The sequence below is a fragment of the Culex pipiens genome, chromosome 1, assembly GCF_016801865.2.
Source record: "Culex pipiens pallens isolate TS chromosome 1, TS_CPP_V2, whole genome shotgun sequence".
Lineage (NCBI taxonomy): Eukaryota > Metazoa > Arthropoda > Insecta > Diptera > Culicidae > Culex > Culex pipiens.
In genome coordinates this window covers 116,456,405-116,477,680 of record NC_068937.1, presented here as the reverse complement: position 1 = coordinate 116,477,680, position 21,276 = coordinate 116,456,405, and the positions used below count along the sequence as shown (strand labels likewise).

General features: G+C 34.1%; 2 protein-coding genes across 8 annotated transcripts in view; one reads left to right on the top strand and one right to left on the bottom strand.

Moving 5' to 3' along the window:
• Nucleotides 1–21,276, bottom strand: part of LOC120415460 (complexin) — a 488,836-nt gene that overhangs the window by 177,135 nt on the left and 290,425 nt on the right. The gene's annotated exons all lie outside the window — the stretch shown is intronic.
• On the top strand, nt 7,920–8,780 carry LOC120415456 (uncharacterized). The gene is made up of 2 exons (XM_039577004.2): nt 7,920–8,029; nt 8,090–8,780. Exons 1-2 carry the CDS (start codon nt 8,024–8,026, stop codon nt 8,705–8,707), a joined length of 624 nt encoding a protein of 207 aa, XP_039432938.1. The 5' UTR covers nt 7,920–8,023; the 3' UTR covers nt 8,708–8,780.

Below are 21,276 nucleotides of genomic sequence, written 5' to 3'. Positions count from 1 at the left end.
AATAATTAAAAATACTTTTAATCCAGCCCAAACATTCTAAATGTGATTATAAATGCAGAAAACTGCGTTTTAGATTTTTTTAATTTGATTTGACTTGATTGACTATTTTCATTAAAATTTTGGAGCTTAAAAAAATGTTTTTTGCCCCCTGATTTTTCGAACCAATTTTGAAAGGGGGGCTACATAAACTTTGAAAAATATTTGCAACGGCCTAATTTTTTATGGGTCAACTTTTTATTACTAACATTTTTTATATTTTAAGTAAAAAGAAGTATGCAATAATTTTTGTAGTGTCCCAGACTATGCCTCTGCGCATTTTTTTACAATTTTATTGATAATGGTGCCATTCTATCCAGGGTTTTAAGCGAAAATGGCGTTCGAATTGTGAACGCCCGAATTGTCAAAATCGCGCAGTAGCACCAACATTAGAAAAAAAAGTATGGCTGTCATGCCATGGCACACTTTTTTCGTAATGTTGGTACCACTGCGTGATTTTGACATTTCGGGCGTTCACCATTCGAACGCCATCTTCGCTTAAAAATCTGGATAGCAGAAAATGTGAAAACAAACAAACAAGCCAAAAATTGAAAAAGTGGCTGAAAACATCAAAAATTAGATAGGGGTCATTCTACGCCAACTCACACAGCAGTTGCCCCGACCCCTCTTCGATTTGCGTGAAACTTTGCTCTAAGGAGTAAATTTGGTCTCTGATCACGAATCCAAAATTCCGAGAAAAAACTTATTTTTCATAAAAAAAAAGTTCAAAAATAGTTTTAAAATCGCTGCCATTTTCCGTTACTCAACTGTCAAAAATCGTGAGACATGTCATTTAATGGGACATTTAATGTACTTTTCGAATCTGAAATAACCCAGATGAGTATTTATTTCATTATAACAAAAATTTTCATTTTAGAATTACGTGTTTTTTTCTAACTTTGCAGGGTTACATTTTAGAGTGTATTAATGTTGTAAAGAAGACAAAAACAAAAATTTTGATGTACAGACAAATAGGGGTTTGCATGTATTCTTTACGAGTTTTACAAAAAAGTTTTTTGAAGAAGTTATGATTTTGACCATTTTTGACCAGTTTTTCGAATTTTTAACCCCGTGTGCTTTTGAAAGTATTTTTTACGGAATGTTCAGCTAATTTTGTATATGAATGATTTTTTTTGTAAAATTCTGATAACTCGTGAAGAATACAAGGGGTCCAAGGGGTCATTCTTGTGCAAAATTAGCTGAACACTCCGAAAAAAATACTTTCAAAGGCACACGATTGAGTTTTTGGGATTAAAAATTCGAAAAACTGGTCAAAAATGGTCAAAATCATAACTTTTTCAAAAAACATTTTTGTAAAATTCTGTCTGCTCTACAATTTTGTGGAACATTGTTACACTCTAAAATGTAACCCTGCAAAGTTAGAAAAAACACGAAATTTTAAAATGAAAATTTTTGTTCTAAATCAAAAAATGACCCTTCTGGGTTCTTTCGGATTCGAAAAGTACATTAAATTTCCCATAAAATGGCATATCTCACGATTCTTGACAGTTGAGTAACGGGAAACTATTTTTTTTTACTTTTTGCCTTCCTCACTGAGGTAAGGCTATAATCCTGCTTGAAAAATGAACTTTTGAAAAACAGCTCGTAGACCTATATTCATGTATACCTATCGACTCAGAATCGAAAACTGAACAAATGTCTGTGTGTGTGTGTGTGTATGTGTGTGCGTATTCCCCTTGGTGCTCAAAATTCTTGCCAAGTTTTCTCGGCACTGGCTGATCCGATTTGAGTCAAAAAAGTTGCATTCGATCCGGTTTGGTGCCCCATACTGCACTATTGAATTGTTTGAAGATCCGATAAGTAGTTCAAAAGTTACGTATAAAAAAGTGTCAGAAATGCTAATCGGATTTCACATAAATGCATGTAAACTATGTCCAGACCCATCACCCGACCCATCGTTGGTTAGGTTATCAAAAAACCTTACCAACGAGTCTAAAACTCCAGCTTTTTCGAAAACAATGTCATTTTTCAAATTTATGCTTTCTATCCTTTGTAGAGCGAACTATTGTAGCGCTCAGACAGCAAACAAAGTACTGGCTCCTAAACAATAATAAAAGCCAAACATGTTCATGAACAACGCTAAAAAAAACCCTCCATATTTATTCATCTAACCACGTACATGGCAGCAAGACAAAAACTAGTCCACACCCAGTGAAGACCCACAGCGTATAAACCGTAAACTAATTCAACCCGACAAGCTTTTACACTTTAACCCTTGTTGGTCGGTTTTTATTCTTTTCTTTTTCACAGTTTTATTCTACCGTTGTTGTTCTGTAGTTGTCCTTACTGCATCATCCCCCAATGGCCAGAAATGACCCCCGCTGATGTTCTCAACTGGGGCAACCACATCCATTGAGGAAAACTATGGGGGTTTTGAAATATGGTACACGGAGAAAAATATCAAACTAATTGAGACCAACTATCTAACAATCATCCGAAGAGTTTTCTTTCCGTGTCCCCACTGCAAAAATCCAGAAAGGACGTCTGCATTATTTCCCCGTTCAACTCCGTGTTTGTATTTCCGACCATTATTTGTTGTTGTACTCTCACCGGATCGTTACATGAATAAACAACAAACCGAACCTCGCTCCACCCTCCCTATCGTCTCCTGTTCGCCTCAACCCAAGCGTCAGACGACAACACATCCGCTCTGGGGTTGAAAGTTGAATTTTGAGCAGAAAACTTCGCGGGCAGGAAAAAAAAGCTTCCGGGACGGATGGCACTGGGGGAACCGAAAAAAAAGCTCCAAATGCATCTCTTTTCCAATATTTTTCTTTACTTTTTTTATTTTTCGCCAGACGATCTCGGTTCAAGTTGGAGATCCACCATCAGACAGATGACAAAAAGGGGGTCACTGGAGCGATTCCATTTTGTATGGGGAGGAAAAGTTGGGAAAATTTTGCGTCCTGCTGTGTGGCATTCCGACCGACGACGACCGGCTGTGGAAATGGTGCCAAAGTGGAAAAAAAGAACTCGGTAAAAAGTAAAACTTTTCCCACGGTTCAAAACAGGTAGGACTGGGATAAAGGTACTCACATATTCAGTTTAGGATCATTTTTTTGTGCGGTTTCGGGATGCAGTGCAGTTTGATGATGCATATTTTACGCGGTTTTTTTTTGAGTGAATCCTTGTGAGCATTTGCAGTGCCAGCGCAGGATCGATTCACTTTGATGCTTTTTGTTTTCAGCTGTGAAATTTCGTCAATTATGAATATGCAACGGTGCAAAACATCAATTGCGAAATTGGGAGCTGCTAAACTGGGCAAGCGAGCCATAATTTCAATTAAGAACTAATCCATTTATAATTGCATTTCAAAAATGGATTTTGCAGAATCTAATTTCGGATGCCGAAAATTGACCCACTTTCACAAGTCGCCAGCTATGTGAAAATGAAATTTTGTCAATCGATCAACCGAGCTCGTTGGTGTAATGACATTGACGCCACTGTGATTTGGAAATTTTATTCAATTCGATTAGGATTAACAGCGGAAAGCATTGTTGCATGGTTTGTGGGATTTGTGTGGTCTGCTAGATTTTTTTGTGATTTTTTTTTTGTTATTTTTCACAATATAATAAATAGCAATACCTTAGCCGGGGAACGTTGGTAGCCCTGTGACATTAATATCCGAGGTGACATTGACTGATTAAAGATTCTCTTGAAAAAATAAAAAAAATAAAATACGAATGGAATGCCATGAACTCATTCTGAACTTGATAGAAAACTGGTCAAAATATACCAAGAAGTAATTTTAATTTTTTTAGAAATAATAATTATGAAAGCATTAGGAAAAATAATCATTTAAAAGTTATTATTTTCAACAACAAAAATTAGTTCGAATTGGAAAACAAATGACATTATCAGATACTGTGGACTATTTGTACAAAGGGTAGTAAAATACAGTTATTTTCTGTTTTGCAAGTTTTAGGTGTTATTGTCAAAGATTTCAAATATATCATAAGAATTATAGGCATTTTCAGCAACACAAATTTCTTTCTGCGGAAAATTTTCGATTCACGGTTTCCTACACAACAAATTAAATGTTTTGGTAAAAGCCAATTTGGTTTTGGTTTTTGTGTACAGATCCGATATCGGTTAAATGAGAATGCAGTAACATTTTCTGACTCTATTCAGATTGTAGTCCCGGTTTGCCCAGTTGATAGTAGAAAAATAAATGAAGGTAAAAGAAAATTTGAAATAAGCTTAACTTTTGAAAACTTCAACACTAGCTGAATTCATTCTGTTTATATTTGTTTGTTTTATTTAAAGCGATTTTTAGACATTATCAATCTTTCAAGCATTTCTAGCCATACGCAAAATAAAATAAAATTAAATTAAAGATTTTTTTCTATCCGAATAATCTTTGGTAAAGTATTGTGGTTGATTCATAATCCACAAAACAATGAACATAACTTTTCCACAAATCAAACTTCAAACTTTAAAAAACGTAACAAACTTCTTGAAACGATATTCGTCGCCATTTCATGAATATTACGATCTCGCTGGAATTCTCGAAATTTGATAAGTAGTTTTCGCGTTTCCCGGACAATTCGGAATGTAACCAAACATTTTTATCACAAAATGCTAATCAAAAGATTATTCCTACTAAAAGTTTACAAAACAAATATCTTTAAAAACCTTTAATGCACACTGTTCAGCTTCCAAAATATCAATCAAAATGACTTAGTTGCTAGGAAACTACACATTTGTATTTTCTCAACAAGTTAAGAATGATTTTTTTGGGTTGGAACACTCAAATATATTAATTTATTTTTAAGCTTTTTATAGACATCATCTCTTCATGAACTTTTCGTGAGTTACTGAATGAAACATATGAGCAGTTCTCTACGAAATCGTTTTTTTTTTAATTTTAAATTTTTGTATTTTTTTTATCCGGCTGAAACTTTTTTGGTGCCTTCAGTATGCCCAAAGAAGCCATTTTGCATCAGTAGTTTTTCCATATAATTTTCCATACAAATTTGGCAGCTGTCTATACAAAAACCATATATGAATATTCAAAAATCTGTATCTTTTGAAGGATTTTTTTGATCGATTTGGTGTCTTCGGCAAAGTTGTAGGTATGGATAAGGACTACTCTGAAAAAAAATGATACACGGTTAAAATAAATTTGGTGATTTTTTATTTAACTTTTTGTCACTAAAACTTGATTTGCAAAAAAACAATATTTTTATTTTTTTAAATGTTTTAGGGGACATCAAATGCCTACTTTTCAGAAATTTCCAGATTGTGCAAAAAATCTTTGACCGAGTTATGAATTTTCGAATCAACACTAATTTTTTCAAAAAATCGAAATGCTGATCGCAAAAAATTTTCAACTTCATTTTTCGATGTAAAATCAAATTTGCAATCAAAAAGTACTTAATTGAAATTTTCATAAAGTGCACCGTTTTTAAAATATACCGTCAGTGGGGGTGAGTATGGGTCAAAAAACGATACACCTCTCGTATTTTCTTAATAACAAAAACAATTTAAATAACCTCGAAAATCTTTCAACGTAGATTTGTTCTTAGATTGTTTACTAACATTTTCCCAAAATATGGTTGATTTTGATGAACACTACCTTAAATGCCTATTGTTTGAAAATTGACCCAATCTAACCCCTTAGAGGGGGTGACATTGGGTCAAATGAAACTAAAATGATGCTCAAATACAACGATATGGTAAAAACAAGTCATCCAACAGTGTTTCTTGTTCGAGGGAATCGTATTGACACGCTACAATGTTTGAAGTGAAGATTTTCAAACATTTGGGTAGTTTTCGAGCAATTCTAACAAAAATATTAGAAAAATGATTTTTCGAGAGGTCATTTTTGGCCAAAAATGTACCCCAACTTTAGACAGCTGCCAAAATAACAGGATTTGTTCTAGGAACGAGATTTTTTCAGTGAAGTCATCTTAAGATGTCCCCTACACAACCCATTCAACAGAATTCATTTGCATTGAAAAGAACCTGAGAATTTGTAAAATCCGTCAAAAATCACTTTGACCCAATCTCACCCCCCAGACCCAATGTCACCCCCACTGACGGTAGCCATACTTAGGTTTTTTTTTTAAATAGTCGTCGTTTTTCATTTTTTTTAATTAGTGCACATGTTTGCCCACTTTTGAAAAAAATATTTTTGAAAGGCTGAGAAAATTCTTTATATTTTGCTATTTCGGACATTGCTGATACGACCCTTAGTTGCTGAGATATTGCAATGCAAAGGTCTAAAAACAGGAAAATTGATGTTTTCTAAGTTTCACCCAAACAGCCCACCATTTTTCAATGTCGATATCTCAGCAACTAATGGTCCGATTTTCAATGTTAAAATATGAAACATTTGTGAAATTTTCCTATCTTTTCAAAAACAATATTTCCAAAATTTTCAAATCAAGACTAACATTTCAAAAGGGCCAAACATTCAATATTACGACCTTTTAAAATGTTGGTCTTGATTTAAAAATTATGAAAATATTGTTTTCGAAAAGATCGGAAAATTTCACAAATGTTCATATTTTAACATTGAAAATCGGACCATTAGTTGCTGAGATATCGACATTGTAAAATGGTGGGCTGTTTGGGTGAGACTTAGAAAACATCAATTTTCCTGTTTTTAAACCTTTGCATTGCAATATCTCAACAACTAAAGGTCGTATCAACAAAGTCCGAAGAAGCAAAATATAGAGATTTTCTCAGCTTTTCAAAAATATTTTTTCAAAAGTGGGCAAACATGTGCATTTATTTAAAAAAAAATAAAAAACTGCGACTTTTTTCAAAAAAGTTATTTAAATATGGATTTTACTTGAAAACGGTGCACTTTATCAAAATTTTACTTAAGTATTTTTTGATTGCAAATTTGATTTTACATCAAAAAATTAAGTTTAAAAATGTTTGCGACCAAAATTTCGATTTTTTGAAAAAATCAGTATTGATTAAAAAATTTATAACTCGGTCAATGATTTTTTGCACAACCTGGAAATTTCTGAAAAGTTGGCATTTTATGTCGTCTAAAACATATCAAAAAATAAAAAAAATTAAAAAAAGTGTTTTTTTTGCAAATCAAGTTTTAGTGACAAAAAGTTAAATTAAAAATAACCAAATTTTTTTTACCGTGTATCTTTTTTTTCAAGGTAGTCCTTATCCATACCTACAACTTTGCCGAAGACACCAAATCGATCAAAAAATTCATTCAAAAGATACAGATTTTTGAATTTTCATACATCATTTTTGTATGGACAGCTGCCAAAATTGTATGGAAAATTATATGGACAAACTAAAGATGCAACATGGCTTCTTTGGGCATACCGAAAGCACTAAAAAAGTTTCAGTCGGATTAAAAAATACAAAAATTAAAATTGAAGAAAAAAGACCGATTTCGTAGAGAATTGCTCCTGTGTTTTACATCGTAATTCAATCGAAAAATTATTACTTATAACTATGGAATAGACAAGAGTAAGAAAAAGTTTTCAAAGAACTTACAGAAAGTTGAAACTTTTATAGACATCATCTTTTCATGAACTTTTCGCAACTAAATGTTCGGCATGAGTTACTGAATGGAATATATTGTAAAAACCAGCTTATTTCGTGTCACTCAAAAAACGTTTTTAAACTAAAAAAAAATCTTCAAATGACCTTGAAAAATGTAACCTTTGTCCAAGACGATTCAATTTCGCAATTTCTCCACACTCGCGGTGACCAAATTTGAAAGGTACCCGTAAAAGAGATGGTGGACACGCTCGAACGGTTTATGGCTGAACTCGCCCAATAGCGGATCGCAGCACTGCTGGTGAACCATCTCCGACCAGTAGCTGCCGAAAGGTGTGATAACCTTTGAATTGCTTATCATGGTTCACTGCGAAAAGTTGGGAAAAACAAGAAAACCGGTACGGTATAAAACTTGGCAGTTTGCGGAGAGCAATCATCAGTCAGTTGTGATCGGTTGTACGAGTTTCATCGAGGAAAGGCAATCATGAAGGTGAGTTAGATCAAATGTATTGAATTTGTTCCCATTTTAATTTGGAATCATTTGTCGTAGGTGTTCGTTGTGTTCTCCATGGCCGTGGCCATCGCCAGCTGCGTGGCAGTCGACCACTCCAACCAGCACAACCACGGAAACTGGGAAGATGAGCAGAAGCACATCTACGACTTTTCCGAGCATCAGGACCAGTACGATCATCACCAGCACCATCACGACGTGTACGATCAACGCCAGAACCATTACGGACATGACGAGCATGACCACCACTACCAGCACGAGAACAGTCACGACTGGAACGTCAAAAAGGACGAGAAGCACATCATCACCAAGAAGATCCCCGTCCCGTACCCGGTTGAGGTGGAAAAGCACGTCCCAGTGCACGTGAATGTCCCATACCCGGTGCACAAGGAAACCAAGGTCCCCGTGGTCGTCGAGAAGAAGTACCCGGTGTACGTGGAGAAGAAGTATCCCGTCCAGGTTGATCGCCCGGTGCCGTACCCGGTGGAGGTGAAGGTGCCCGTGTACAAGAAGGAATACGTCGAGGTCCCGAAGCCGTACACAGTTCATGTCGAGAAGCCTTATCCGGTGTACGTGAAGCAGCCGGTCTACATCGAGAAGCCAGTGCCGTACACCCTGATCATCAAGAAGACCCAGAAGAAGCCAATGTGGGGTTAAGCTTGGTGGTCTACATTTCGACACAAGACTGTACTTTAAAAAGTGTATTATTAGTGAATCGTTACATAGTTTATTATTAGCAACTTGTTGAAAAATGAATTAAAAACATAATTACAAACCAATCCAACTTTATTTTGTTGCTTCTCAATCCAATTGATATATTTGATACGATTAAAAGCAACATTGGGCTCTTAAACAATTGAATCGCAAACATTAATCAGTAATTTAATGCTTGTTCAAAAAATATTAGTTGTAGGTATTTGTTTCGGTGAATTGCCCGCGTAACTTTTTTTTCCAAAAAAAGATCTTTGTTTAATATTTTGAAAACCCCTGGGGAAAAATGTTTATCGCCTTTTTAAGAAGGTTGCGAGCAATAAAACAGATTTTAATTTCTCAAAAATTTCATAAAAGGAGATTTAAAAATTGATTCCAAGTTTTCAAAATATTTCAAAAATAGAACACATTTAGTAAATCATAAACAAATATGTATTACTTTTTCATTATATTACATTTGCCAATTTGATCAAAATTTCTTTTTTGCAGCACCATTCCGCATCACTTTGATTGCACACACTTTCACAAACAAGATGAGAGCACATTATTTGAAATGACGTTTAACAGCGCGTAAGGTGTTAAATTACTACCAACTTTTGGCAATATCTGGAGTTTTTTTAAAAGGTTCTATAAACCAAATTTTCATTTTTTGCTTTTTGGGTGTTTTTGAATACCTCTGACTCAAGGCGGTTCTAAAAACACCGAAAAAAAAATTAAAATTTGGTTTATAGGACGTCCCGGGCAGACGGTAATAACAAAATTAATAATATTTCAATAACAAATCCTGTTAAAATAACAAAAAGTGTTATTATTTTATCCTGAAGTTCAACTTCAAGAAGAAAAAATAATAACAGATTCTGATAAAATAACAAAATTTGGTATTGAAGTGATATTATATTGAAAATGTTTAATAACACGCTAATAAGAGGAAATGTTATACATGTCAAAAACTCTCCTAATAACAAAATTTGTTATTCGTTCGGTATACTGACTTAGAAATAAAATTACCATAAATCGCACAAATGGAAAAGTTTCTAAGTGTCCATAACACAATCTGTTATTATTTTTTCTTTTGTTAAATATGTTTAGATCTTTGGGATAATTTTGTCTAATTTCGTCGGGGTCATTATTTTGGCCATGAAATGGGGTCCTTAAGCTAAAATTATTCTAAAAAGTTAAAATTTTGAAAGTTGATTTTTTTAATTATTTGATATACCCCCTAAGGGACTTTGCTAAAAATGGCTAGAACTATGGGATAATTTTGACCAATTTCATCGGGGTCATTATTTTGGCCATGAAATGGGGTTTCAAGCTAAAATTAATCCGATAAAATTAACTTTTGAGAGTTCTTTTTTTTTAAATTTTGTTATATTCTCTAGCGGAATTGATTTATTTATTGAGAATTTTTGAAGTGTGAATAACAAAAACTGTTATTATTTTCACAGAGCCAGGAAGATGACGGAGGTGACGTTGAAGTTCGAGCTGGAGTGAGACCTCGGAGACTGTATTGGATTCATCAAATTTCCAGCAATTTTTACTTGGAGTCGGAATCGGTGAAGTCGGGTATTTTTGGAGAGCTGAAGTCGTCGTTGGCGTCATATCCTGCATCCAGAGTCGGAGTTGTCTTCAAAGTATGGATTCAAAGTCGCTTGGAGGTACCCGGCTCTGCAGCCCTGACTAGTTTAGAGGAGTTATGGCAACTGCAGGTTTATTTGTAAATTACAATTAAACCAAAACAATAACTTTTCTTGTTATGGAGACATACCAGTTCAATAACACTTTTTGTTATTATACAGCTCCACCTCTCCGCACAAAATAACAAATCTTGTTATTCCTTCATGATTCCTTCTGTGTTATTGGTTTGTTATTGCAATAACAACATAATAACAGTTTAAGTTATTCTTCTAACAAATCTTTGTTATTGATTTTTGTTATTTTAACAACTAATCCGATCATACCAATAACATATTTCGATCTTCTCACAATATCAAAAACTGACCTTCCCAAGTTATTTCCGTCTGCTCGGGACCTTTTCAAAAAAAAAAAACTCCAGATATGTTCTATTGGACATGGTTTAGACACTCATTTGAAGAAAAAAATCCCGCAAAATATACTTAGTTAGCAAGCTCTATAAAAAACAAACTCCCTGAGTAATTTTATGGACGACAGGGCATTCTCGTCAGACGAGAATAGATTTTGAAAATATGTCTGTTGAATGCTTGTGAATGAAATAGAATAACTTATGGTAAAAGACAAATTGATCAGAAATGTTCACAAAAGACTGCTCTACTGGTTGATGTATTTGATTTTAGTAAATTTCAAGGAAAACCCCGGATTATCGAGCATAATTTAGATACCACCGCTTAGAGTGATGGGAATGAGTATATCTCCCCTATTATAACAAGCTTCTGAAAACAAAGCTATGGACAATATGAGCTTTGACCTAGTGCAGTCGGACATAATTTGGCACTGCTTTAGCACGATTTTAGTACCGTTTAATTCATCAAACTAATCTACCGCGTTCAACCGATTCAAAATTCAACTAATTCGTATTGCGCATTAGCTCTGCTGAATGTAGAGACAAAAATCAGCCAAATCGGATGCTGCAATTAGCTTGATTGCACTGGCCAGCAACGTTCGCAAAATTGAACCAACGTTCAATATTGAAACATTCTCAGCTTGAAATTGCGTTCACTTCACAATTAATTAGTCAAACGATAATTCACTGCCGACAGCTTCCCGGGATCTTGTCCGTCCGGAGAGGGTGCTGCTTTCACACTGGTAACTAATTTCAAACGAATTCTACCAATTAGCAGTGACTTTATTTTTGCCACCCCGTGCCTTTGGCTGCTTCAGTAAGTAAGTGACTGGCTGATGGAAAGCACAATTAACTCAATTCTTGGACCGTTTCAGCTTTCACCACTCTACCCCTTCGGGGGAAGGTTATGCTTCCAGGATCTTGCTAGGGGTTGTCCGGCTGGTAATTGATGAGTCTTAGCAAGGTAACCCTCCACTGTATTCATATTTGATCGAATTTGTATATTTTTCTTTTGAATTATTTCATAAAACTATGTTTTGAAAACTAAGACAAATGCAATATAAAATTTAGCAGAGGTCCATCAAGGGTTAATTTACTAATAACTCGGAAAAGGCTTTCGCTGTTGGCTGACAATTTACGTAGATCGATTCCCTAGAAGAAAGTAGTTTCTTCTCTTAGCATTCCTTGATGTGATTGACTTGGACCCGACAGAAAAAAGAAACCCGCGAAGAAATCTGCTTTCAATCAACCCCGGCTGACCACTTCCCCGAGGGACTGTTTATTACCGGCTGCTGCTGCCGCCGGAGTAGTCAGATTAGACTGAGTGGACATAATTGGCCAGAGTCAACCGAACCTCGAGTGCGGACGAAGAGGCGTCTTCATCCCTACACTGGTATCGCATTTCAACCCCTTGGTCGTGCTTTTTTTTCCTGACTTGTTACAAGTTGTCTTCCTCTCTTGGGTTACAGGGCTGGCTTGTGGCTGTAATGGGAACCACCCTCCCAAAGGGCACACTTATTTATGGGAGCCTGCAGGCTTAGCGACAGACGTCCTGGTAAGTTGAGGCACTACATTCAAGAGTGCGGGGAAAGATCCAATTTATATCAAATTAATCTAAAATAATTACACTTCCACGATGAGTCTTTTGATTAACAGACTTTACATAAACATTATTGAAAAGGTTAATTTTTCAAGGTTGTCTCTTCTGTACATTTCCAATAATTTCTGGTTGAGGTTGAAGGGAGGGGCGAACAAATAAAAAAAACTAAAATTAAAATTTGAAGCCAAACTATGCTCCTGACACAAATAAAATAACTAAAGATTTTTTCTTTTCTAGAGTTTTACGTTTTATCCGATTTTTGCTCAAAATTTGTAAAAAGATTTAAAAAAAATATTTATCTGATTAGAAATGCATTAAACGTTAAGCAATGTATTATGAATAGTTTGTAATAGATAATAAATATTTTTAAAGAACTTGCATCTGCCCTCATTTTCACAAAAGGACAGGTACCGCGAGTTGAATCAGAGCAACCTTTTGCAAGGTCTAGAAAGAGCTTTATAAATTTTAAAATGTTTGGCTTGATTTGAATTTCAAAATTATTTTTACTGAATAAAGCAGCAAATTTGACAAAAGGTGAAACCTCTCTCTTTATTTCTCCTTTTGGGATTTTTTCTGTGTTTTCAATCTATGCAAAAAAAAAAAATGTTTGATTTAACTCCCGATATTTTTCCTTCCTTCTTAAGGAATTCTTAAGGAATAATTTCAAAATTAAAATCAAGCCTAAAATTTCAAATCAAGAGTTTTTTTTAATAGGTCCTGTTGTTTATTCGACCGTATCAATAAATTTTTAGGTAAGGTTTGGCTTTCGGTCTGTTTGGGGAATCAAAACACAGACAGTTCTTTGCTTGACGGAGCATCCCCTAACGACAAACTCTCCCATTTCGGTAAGCCTAGAAAAAGTGTACAATTTTTTATGTTTTTGTGCCTTACCCTATAAATCTACCCCTAGATTCCTTGAAAAAGGCCCAAAACGGGTCGAAACGTCGGATGAAGAGAACATACAAGTGTTTTGATTCCCCAAACAGACCGAAAGCCAAACCTAACCTAAAAATTTAATAGGTCCTATAAACAAAGAAAAGACAATACATTATAGGACCTCTTCATAAAAAAAACTCAAGAAGTATAAAAAAGCGTTTTGCAATCCTTGCAAAACGTGTCCTTGATCTTAAATTGCTATATTTTTTTATTGAATAGAGAAAAAATCCGAAAATTTTACAAAAGTATCATTTTTATGCATCAAGATTCCTAGATATCGTAAAATATTAGAGAGATGTTGAAAAATGAGTGTTTATATGATGACTCTAATCTAATCTAATCTAATCTAATCTAATCTAATCTAATCTAATCTAATCTAATCTAATCTAATCTAATCTAATCTAATCTAATCTAATCTAATCTAATCTAATCTAATCTAATCTAATCTAATCTAATCTAATCTAATCTAATCTAATCTAATCTAATCTAATCTAATCTAATCTAATCTAATCTAATCTAATCTAATCTAATCTAATCTAATCTAATCTAACATTTTACTAACATTTTAAAAGGGCGTAATATTGAATATTTGGCCCTTTTGAAATGTTAGTCTTGACTTGAAAATTTTGAAAATAATGTTTTCGAAAAGATCGGAAAATTTCACAAATGTTTCATATATTAACATTGAAAATCGGACCATTAGTTGCTGAGATATCGACATTAAAAAATGGTGGGCTGTTAGGGTGAGACTTAGAAAACATCAATTTTCCTGTTTTTAAACCTTTGCATTGCAATATCTCAGCAACTAAAGGTCGTATCAACAAAGTTTGAAGAAGCAAAATATAGAGAATTTTCTCAGCTTTTCAAAAGTATTTTTTCCAAAAGTGTGCAAACATGTGCACTAATTTTAAAAAGTGAAAAACTGCGACTATTTTCAAAAAAGTCACCTAAATATGGATTTAACTTGAAAACGGTGACCTTTATCAAAATTTCCCTAAAGTACTTTTTGATTGCAAATTTGATTTTACATCGAAAAATGAAGTTGAAAAAAATATGCGACCAATATTTCGATTTTTTGAAAAAAACAGTATTGATTAAAAATTAATAACTCGGTCAATACTTTTTTGCACAACCTGGAAATTTCTGAAAAGTTGGCATTTTATGTCCTCTAAAACATATAAAAAAAAATTAAAAATATTGCTTATTTGCAAATCAAATTTTAGTGATAAAAAATTAAATAAAAAAAACCAACAAATTTATCAAAAAATAAAAAAAAATAAAAATATTGTTTATTTGCAAATCAAATTTTTTTATCGTGTATCATTATTTTCCAGTGTAGTCCGTATCCATACCTACAACTTTGTCGAAGACACCAAATCGATCAAAAAATTCCTTCAAAAGATACAGATTTTTGAATTTTCATACATCATTTTGATATGGACAGCTTCGAAATTTGTATGGAAAATTATATGGACAAACTAATGATGCAAAATGGCTTCTTTGGGCATACCGAAGGCACCAAAAATGTTTCAGTAGAATTAAAAAATACAAAAAAAATCGAATGACCGAAATCCTAGAGACCTGCTCTTCAATTATATTACTAACGACGTGTCCCGTGGTGGACACGAACTTCATTTTAATTGAATTATCTGAGATCCGACCTCAAAAAGTGTATAAATAACACTCAAGTTCTGATAACTTTTGATAGAGTTGTCAGATCTTCGATGTTTTAGACTAATTGGAAAGGTATTTTGAATACATTTCTAAAAATGTATAACATAACGTTATTTTACAAAAAAAAACACCCTTTTTACAATCTTCCGGACATTTAATAAAATCATTTTTTTAGAATAACTTTTAAAGTACTTTACAAAACTTCATAATATTAAATAGGGTCTTGTGGGACCCCGAGACGAGTTGAATGAGGCCAGAAAGGTCTAGATCGGTTCAGCCAGTCCGAAGATAAACGAGTGCATTTTTTTCGCTGCACGGACTCACATCCAGGCATTTGTTCAGAATTTGATTATGAGTCGATAGGTATACGTGAAGGTGGGTCTACGAGGTCGAATCAGGAAGTTCATTTTTCGAGTGATTTTATAGCCTTGGCTCAGTAAGGTCAAGAAGGCAAAATTGATAAAAGCCTCAGAGTCCAGAATCAAACTCAGCTGTAATTTTATTTTAGAAAAAAACTACTATACTATACTTAGCCTTCTCTTGCATAAAATCTGTACATGTGAAGCTCCTTACCTGAAAAGAAAAGAAAGAAATAGGTTAGCTGATTAAAATAATTTTTAAATATCGAAGTAATTAAATATTGCATCTGCTGAATTCTGAATAAACCCTTTTGATTGATCGCAGAACTGCCCTTAAGTCAATACCGTACTATAAGAATCACACCCAACTTTCCCTCAACTTGTCATCACACAAGGACATCTACCCCGAGAGGACCCGGAGAAGCCATCCTGCGCATTTAAAGTCCAGCGAGACCAGATGATGAGGTCCACTTTCGAGCGCAGCAGTCACCAGACAGCTGGAACTCCGAGTGAAGCTCGTGTAGCGTAATTAAATTCCCGCCCGTAAGCAGCTTAAATTGGCTTATAATTAAAAATTAATAACCAGAAGGAACGAGCAGGATTAAACCGGGTGGAACCGGTTTCGAGGAGTTTCTCTGAGGAATCTTGTGAAAGGGAGAAAGTTTTAAAACAGTTTGTCACTATTTTGTTCAGTGAAGTGCTGTGTTTCTTTTATCTGATTTCAAAATAAAGACGGATCTACTAAAAAAGTACAAATCTTGAAAACATACTAAGCCAAGCAATTTCCCAAATAGTTCAATTTATATTCACTCATCGTAACGCTTCCATCGGAAATCTCCATAAAACGTTCGTTTTTTGGCAAATAAAGCAAAAAGCAACTGGGAAAATACGGCAACAAAATAATGAAGGTCACTTTCGGAAATCCCCAAATCATGGTATTTCCAACCCCTTGTCCTGAAGATCCAGGGAGGCGCGGAGCCAGTCACAAAATTAACATAATTTGTTCGTGATTTACAACGATTTCGTTGGCCAAGGGTTTCGAAAAAAAAGCAAGAGCTATCATCCTTTGTCGAGGTGGATTTGAAAAATTTAGTACTTTCAGTCCTCTCGGCAAAGCGGGGGATTTCTTTCTTGCAGCAAAGTTTTGCTGTGACTCTTGAGTGCAAAACGGGGCGGATAATTTTCGTGAGAACGACTTGGGGAAAAAATAGCATTTTTGGCGCGTAAAATTAAAAACTCGAACGAAAGAGTCGTGTCGTGTTGACATCATTTGGGAGGGGTTTTTTTTTGCTGGAATCCTCGTGCCAATCATAAAGACATGACACTTACAAGTTTGCTGATTACGAGAAGAGCTGAAGTTATGTTAGAGACTTTGGAAGAATATTTAGAGCTTTCTTAAGGTTATTACTTGAAAACTGCTTCAAAAAAATCTAATTATTCATTCTTAGATTTTAAAATTTTGACAATCCTTTATATACATTCCTACAATCTTGCAACCTTGCAGTTTAAAATTAACACATTCTTTTTATTTGAAATTCTGGTTTTTTTTATTTTTAAGTACGCGAACAGAAGGTAGACGACAATCACTGTCCCATAAATACTGGCAGCAATCTGGCAGCCAGCAGCAGCGATTAAGTATGAGTTATGGCACCACTTAAGCTGTCACTGCAAATATGGGAGATGTACACGTGTGTGAGTGTGTGCTGTTGAGGAGTGACGGTACATTTCCGCTCTCTTGGTTAAGAGCAGTGACATTTTAGTTTTTCTCTAGCTTTCTACACAGTAACAAGAACAAATGTAATTTTGGAAGGTGCAATTTGGGAAGGTCGAATATTACCTCTTTTGTGATGTAATTTTACTTCAATTAGACTGAAAAAAGTGACATTAAATCAAAAATGTGACATAAAAGATGTACCTCTTCCCAGATGTGTTTTTCACAAGATGTTATGCCTCAAGATGCCTTTGAATTTAAACCTCAAAGTTGGTCGAAAAATTGACCCTGGTTACAAATCAAGATGACCATTTCGCCAAATTCCCACAATCACACACAAAAGGGACATCGTAGACAATGTCCCGACAAGAAAACAATCTTCTTCTTGCTCTGCCTCGAGAGTGCGACCTCTCCCTTTTATCAGTTCTGGTCCATTCAGCTAAATTTAATTAAATCCTTGTCCATTCCGGAAACTCTTCGGGACGGTTCAAGGGGCTCGTTGACGGTGGAGAACAGTGCTACCAACAAAGACGTCGAATACGACGCTGTCGAAGGCATGGAAACTATCTTGAACCTATAAAATGTAATTGAAATTGTTCACCATAAAAGAGCTTTTTGTTCGGCTCAACTATTACTACACTTTCCTAGATCTGCTCACAAAGAACGTTTCTTCGTTGGGCCGTAGGCTTCGCAAGAATGCCGCAAATAATTTACATGTGCAAATTCTGCGAGAACTAAGGGCAGTGTAACCTCAATAGTTTGACAACGATTGTTATCAAGGAAGTTTTTTGAAGAGATGTAATCTCTCTTCTTACGTTCTTGAGATATCAGATGAAATCAAAACTTTTTTATTACAAATCTTATTATTGTACAGGGGAATGTCAAACGCACTTATATATTCAGGACTTTTTTGTTATTGGCACTGCTGTTTTGCCATTTTTCAGCCAAGTATTAAAAACTTTTTGGTTGTATTCAGTTAGAACAAACACAGAACAATAAAATAAAATAATTTCATCGATTTTCAAACGTGATGTTTTGAAGTACCTCAAAAATTGTCCCAGCTTATGGTTAAGAAATTTGAACAATAACACCGACCAACAAAATTTCTGCTCAACTCGAGGGAAAGCATGATTTTTTGCTTGTATTCAACAGCGATGAACCGCCCTAATTCTCCATACAAACTTTGGAGAAAAACCATGTGGCAAAATGATCACGTGTTTCTGGGGACCCCAAACTTCATGCTTCCCCACGAGTTAAGCCTACGCAATCATTTTGACATTTTTTGAAGGTTAGTATAACTTTTATTAGGGCGTAGGTTTTGAATTTCCCGGGAAACGAGAAAAACATATATTACAATTCTGGTGAAGGTAATTTCCGGGATCCAGGGATATTTTCAAAGCTATTGTAAAAACGGAACGGGAAAATTTCAACAATTTTCCTGGAATATTGAAGTTTATCAAACATTATTGTATACCTGCTTCTGATTAATATTTTGCAACAAAACTGTATAGAAAAGCTACTTTAATAGTCAAAAGGAGTGTAAGGATCAATTAATGGCATGACTGCTTGTTAAAAATCATGGTTTTCAAATCGTACCAAATCAAAATATGATCAATAGTGTTTATGTTGCGAAGTATTTTTTAATCAAAGTGTTTAGACAGTGAGTAAAATCCATGCTTCACAACTATAAACCAACCATTGCTATTAAATGTGTCTCTGTGACCAGTTCGAGAGAATATGTTTCAGAAAAACATTGACACATTGACAACATTGAAATTATGTTTTCCATGGCAATTTACTTTTTACCTCTTACGTTCTCCAAACGTTTATTTCTAGAAAACTATTAAATAAATTCTTCTTGCACAATGATATCAATTCAATTTTCATCCAATTTGGTCATGGTAAACAAAAACGTTATACAAACCTCAATCTTGATCTTGGTTGGAAGGGGTTGATATGTTATTTTTAAATGATATAACAACATTTTTAGCTTTAAAAGGTTACCAAAAAAAGTTTAAATTCATTTCTTAATAGCGTAATTTGGTTTTGCCTCACAAATGAGCAAGAATTATTTCTTGTTGTAAATGCTTCAGAATTGAATATTATCTGAAATAAATAAATCTCGGCATGAAATTTACAGACGAGGTGATTAGTTCAATATGAAAACTAGATTGTTTTTAATAAAATCACATTAGTTCCCTTGAGCAATTCCATGTCAAATAGGGAATCGGTTGTACCCGACCCTCTACGATTTCAATGAAACTTTGTAGACATGCTAAAAAAAAAAAAAAAAAAATATGATCCATTTTTGTGTATATGGAGCCAGTTTCACTCGATAATGACATTTGAGAAGGGCGTAAGTGTTTTAAATATTGTTGTATTTCGTAATTTAAATATTGCTGTAACTCGAAGCCGTTGCATCGTACCAAAAAGTGGTCAAACACAAACTTGTAAGAAATTGGACGGCCTTTCTGAAAAAAATACACTGAAAGAAAAATACTCGCCACTTCTATGGGATTTTTGAATTTTTATATTAAAAAGTTAAATTTTAAGGTGAAGCCACGATTATTTTTCGTTCAAAATTTTTGAGGAAATAGCCTAAAATGTAATAAAAAGACTCACGAAAAATGCAGGATGGTATGTCTCTCTTAAAAAAATACAAACATCATTACAAACCTGTTTTTTTGAAAAGTGGTCTAAACGTCGAAATTTCCAAACACCGATAGTGAGAATCGATTCTCCAGACAATTTTACATAAAAGTCTCTATGTTGACCATTGTCCTAAGTCCAATCCTTGCAAAGTTACAGCGGTTTTAAAAATAAAAATGTCGAAAAAACAGCTTTTTGGTGGTTTTTGGCATTTTTTATATGACAGGCTTGATTTTTCAGTCTCAAAAATATTTTTACCGGAAAGCTCGTCCAATTTCCCATAAGTTTGCCTTGGACAGCTTTTCAATTGGATGCATAGGCTTACAGATGAGCAGTTCTCTAGGATTTCGGTCATTCGATTTTTTTTGTATTTTTTAATCCGACTGAAACTTTTTTGGTGCCTTCGGTATGCCCAAAGAAGCCATTTTGCATCATTAGTTTGTCCATATAATTTTCCATACAAATTCGGCAGCTGTCCATACAAAAATGATGTATGAAAATTCAAAAATCTGTATCTTTTGAAGGAATTTTTTGATCGATTTGGTGTCTTCGGCAAAGTTGTAGGTATGGATACGGACTACACTGGAAAAAAATAATACACGGTAAAAAAAATTTGGTGATTTTTTTATTTAACTTTTTATCACTAAAACTTGATTTACAAAAAAACACTATTTTTAATTTTTTTTATTTTTTGATATGTTTTAGAAGGCATAAAATGCCAACTTTTCAGAAATTTCCAGGTTGTGCAAAAAATCACTGACCGAGTTATGAATTTTTTAATCAATACTGATTTTTTCAAAAAATCGAAATTTTGGTCGTAAAAATTTTTCAACTTCATTTTTCGATGTAAAATCAAATTTGCAATCAAAAAGTACTTTACTGAAATTTTGATAAAGTGCACCGTTTTCAAGTTATAGCCATATTTAAGTGACTTTTTTGAAAATAGTCGCAGTTTTTCATTTTTTTAAATTAGTGCACATGTTTGCCCAGTTTTGAAAAAAATATTTTTGAAAAGCTGAGAAAATTCTCTATATTTTGCTTATTTGGACTTTGTTGATACGACCTTTTGTTGCTGAGATATTGCAATGCAAAGGTTTAAAAACAGGAAAATTGATGTTTTCTAAGTTTCACCCAAACAACCCACCATTTTCTATCGTCAATATCTCAGCAACTAATGGTCCGATTTTCAATGTTAATATATGAAACATTTGTGAAATTTTCCGATCTCTTCGAAAAAAATATTTTTGGAATTTTCAAATCAAGACTAACATTTCACAAAGGCCAAACATTCAATATTACGCCCTTTTAAAATGTTTGTCTTGATTTGAAAATTCCAAAAATATTTTTTTCGAAAAGATCGGAAAATTTCACAATTGTTTCATATATTAACATTGAAAATCGGACCATTAGTTGCTGAGATATTGACGATAGAAAATGGTGGGTTGTTTGGGTGAAACTTAGAAAACATCAATTTTCCTGTTTTTAAACCTTTGCATTGCAATATCTCAGCAACTATGGGTCGCATCAACAAAGTTCAATAAAGCAAAA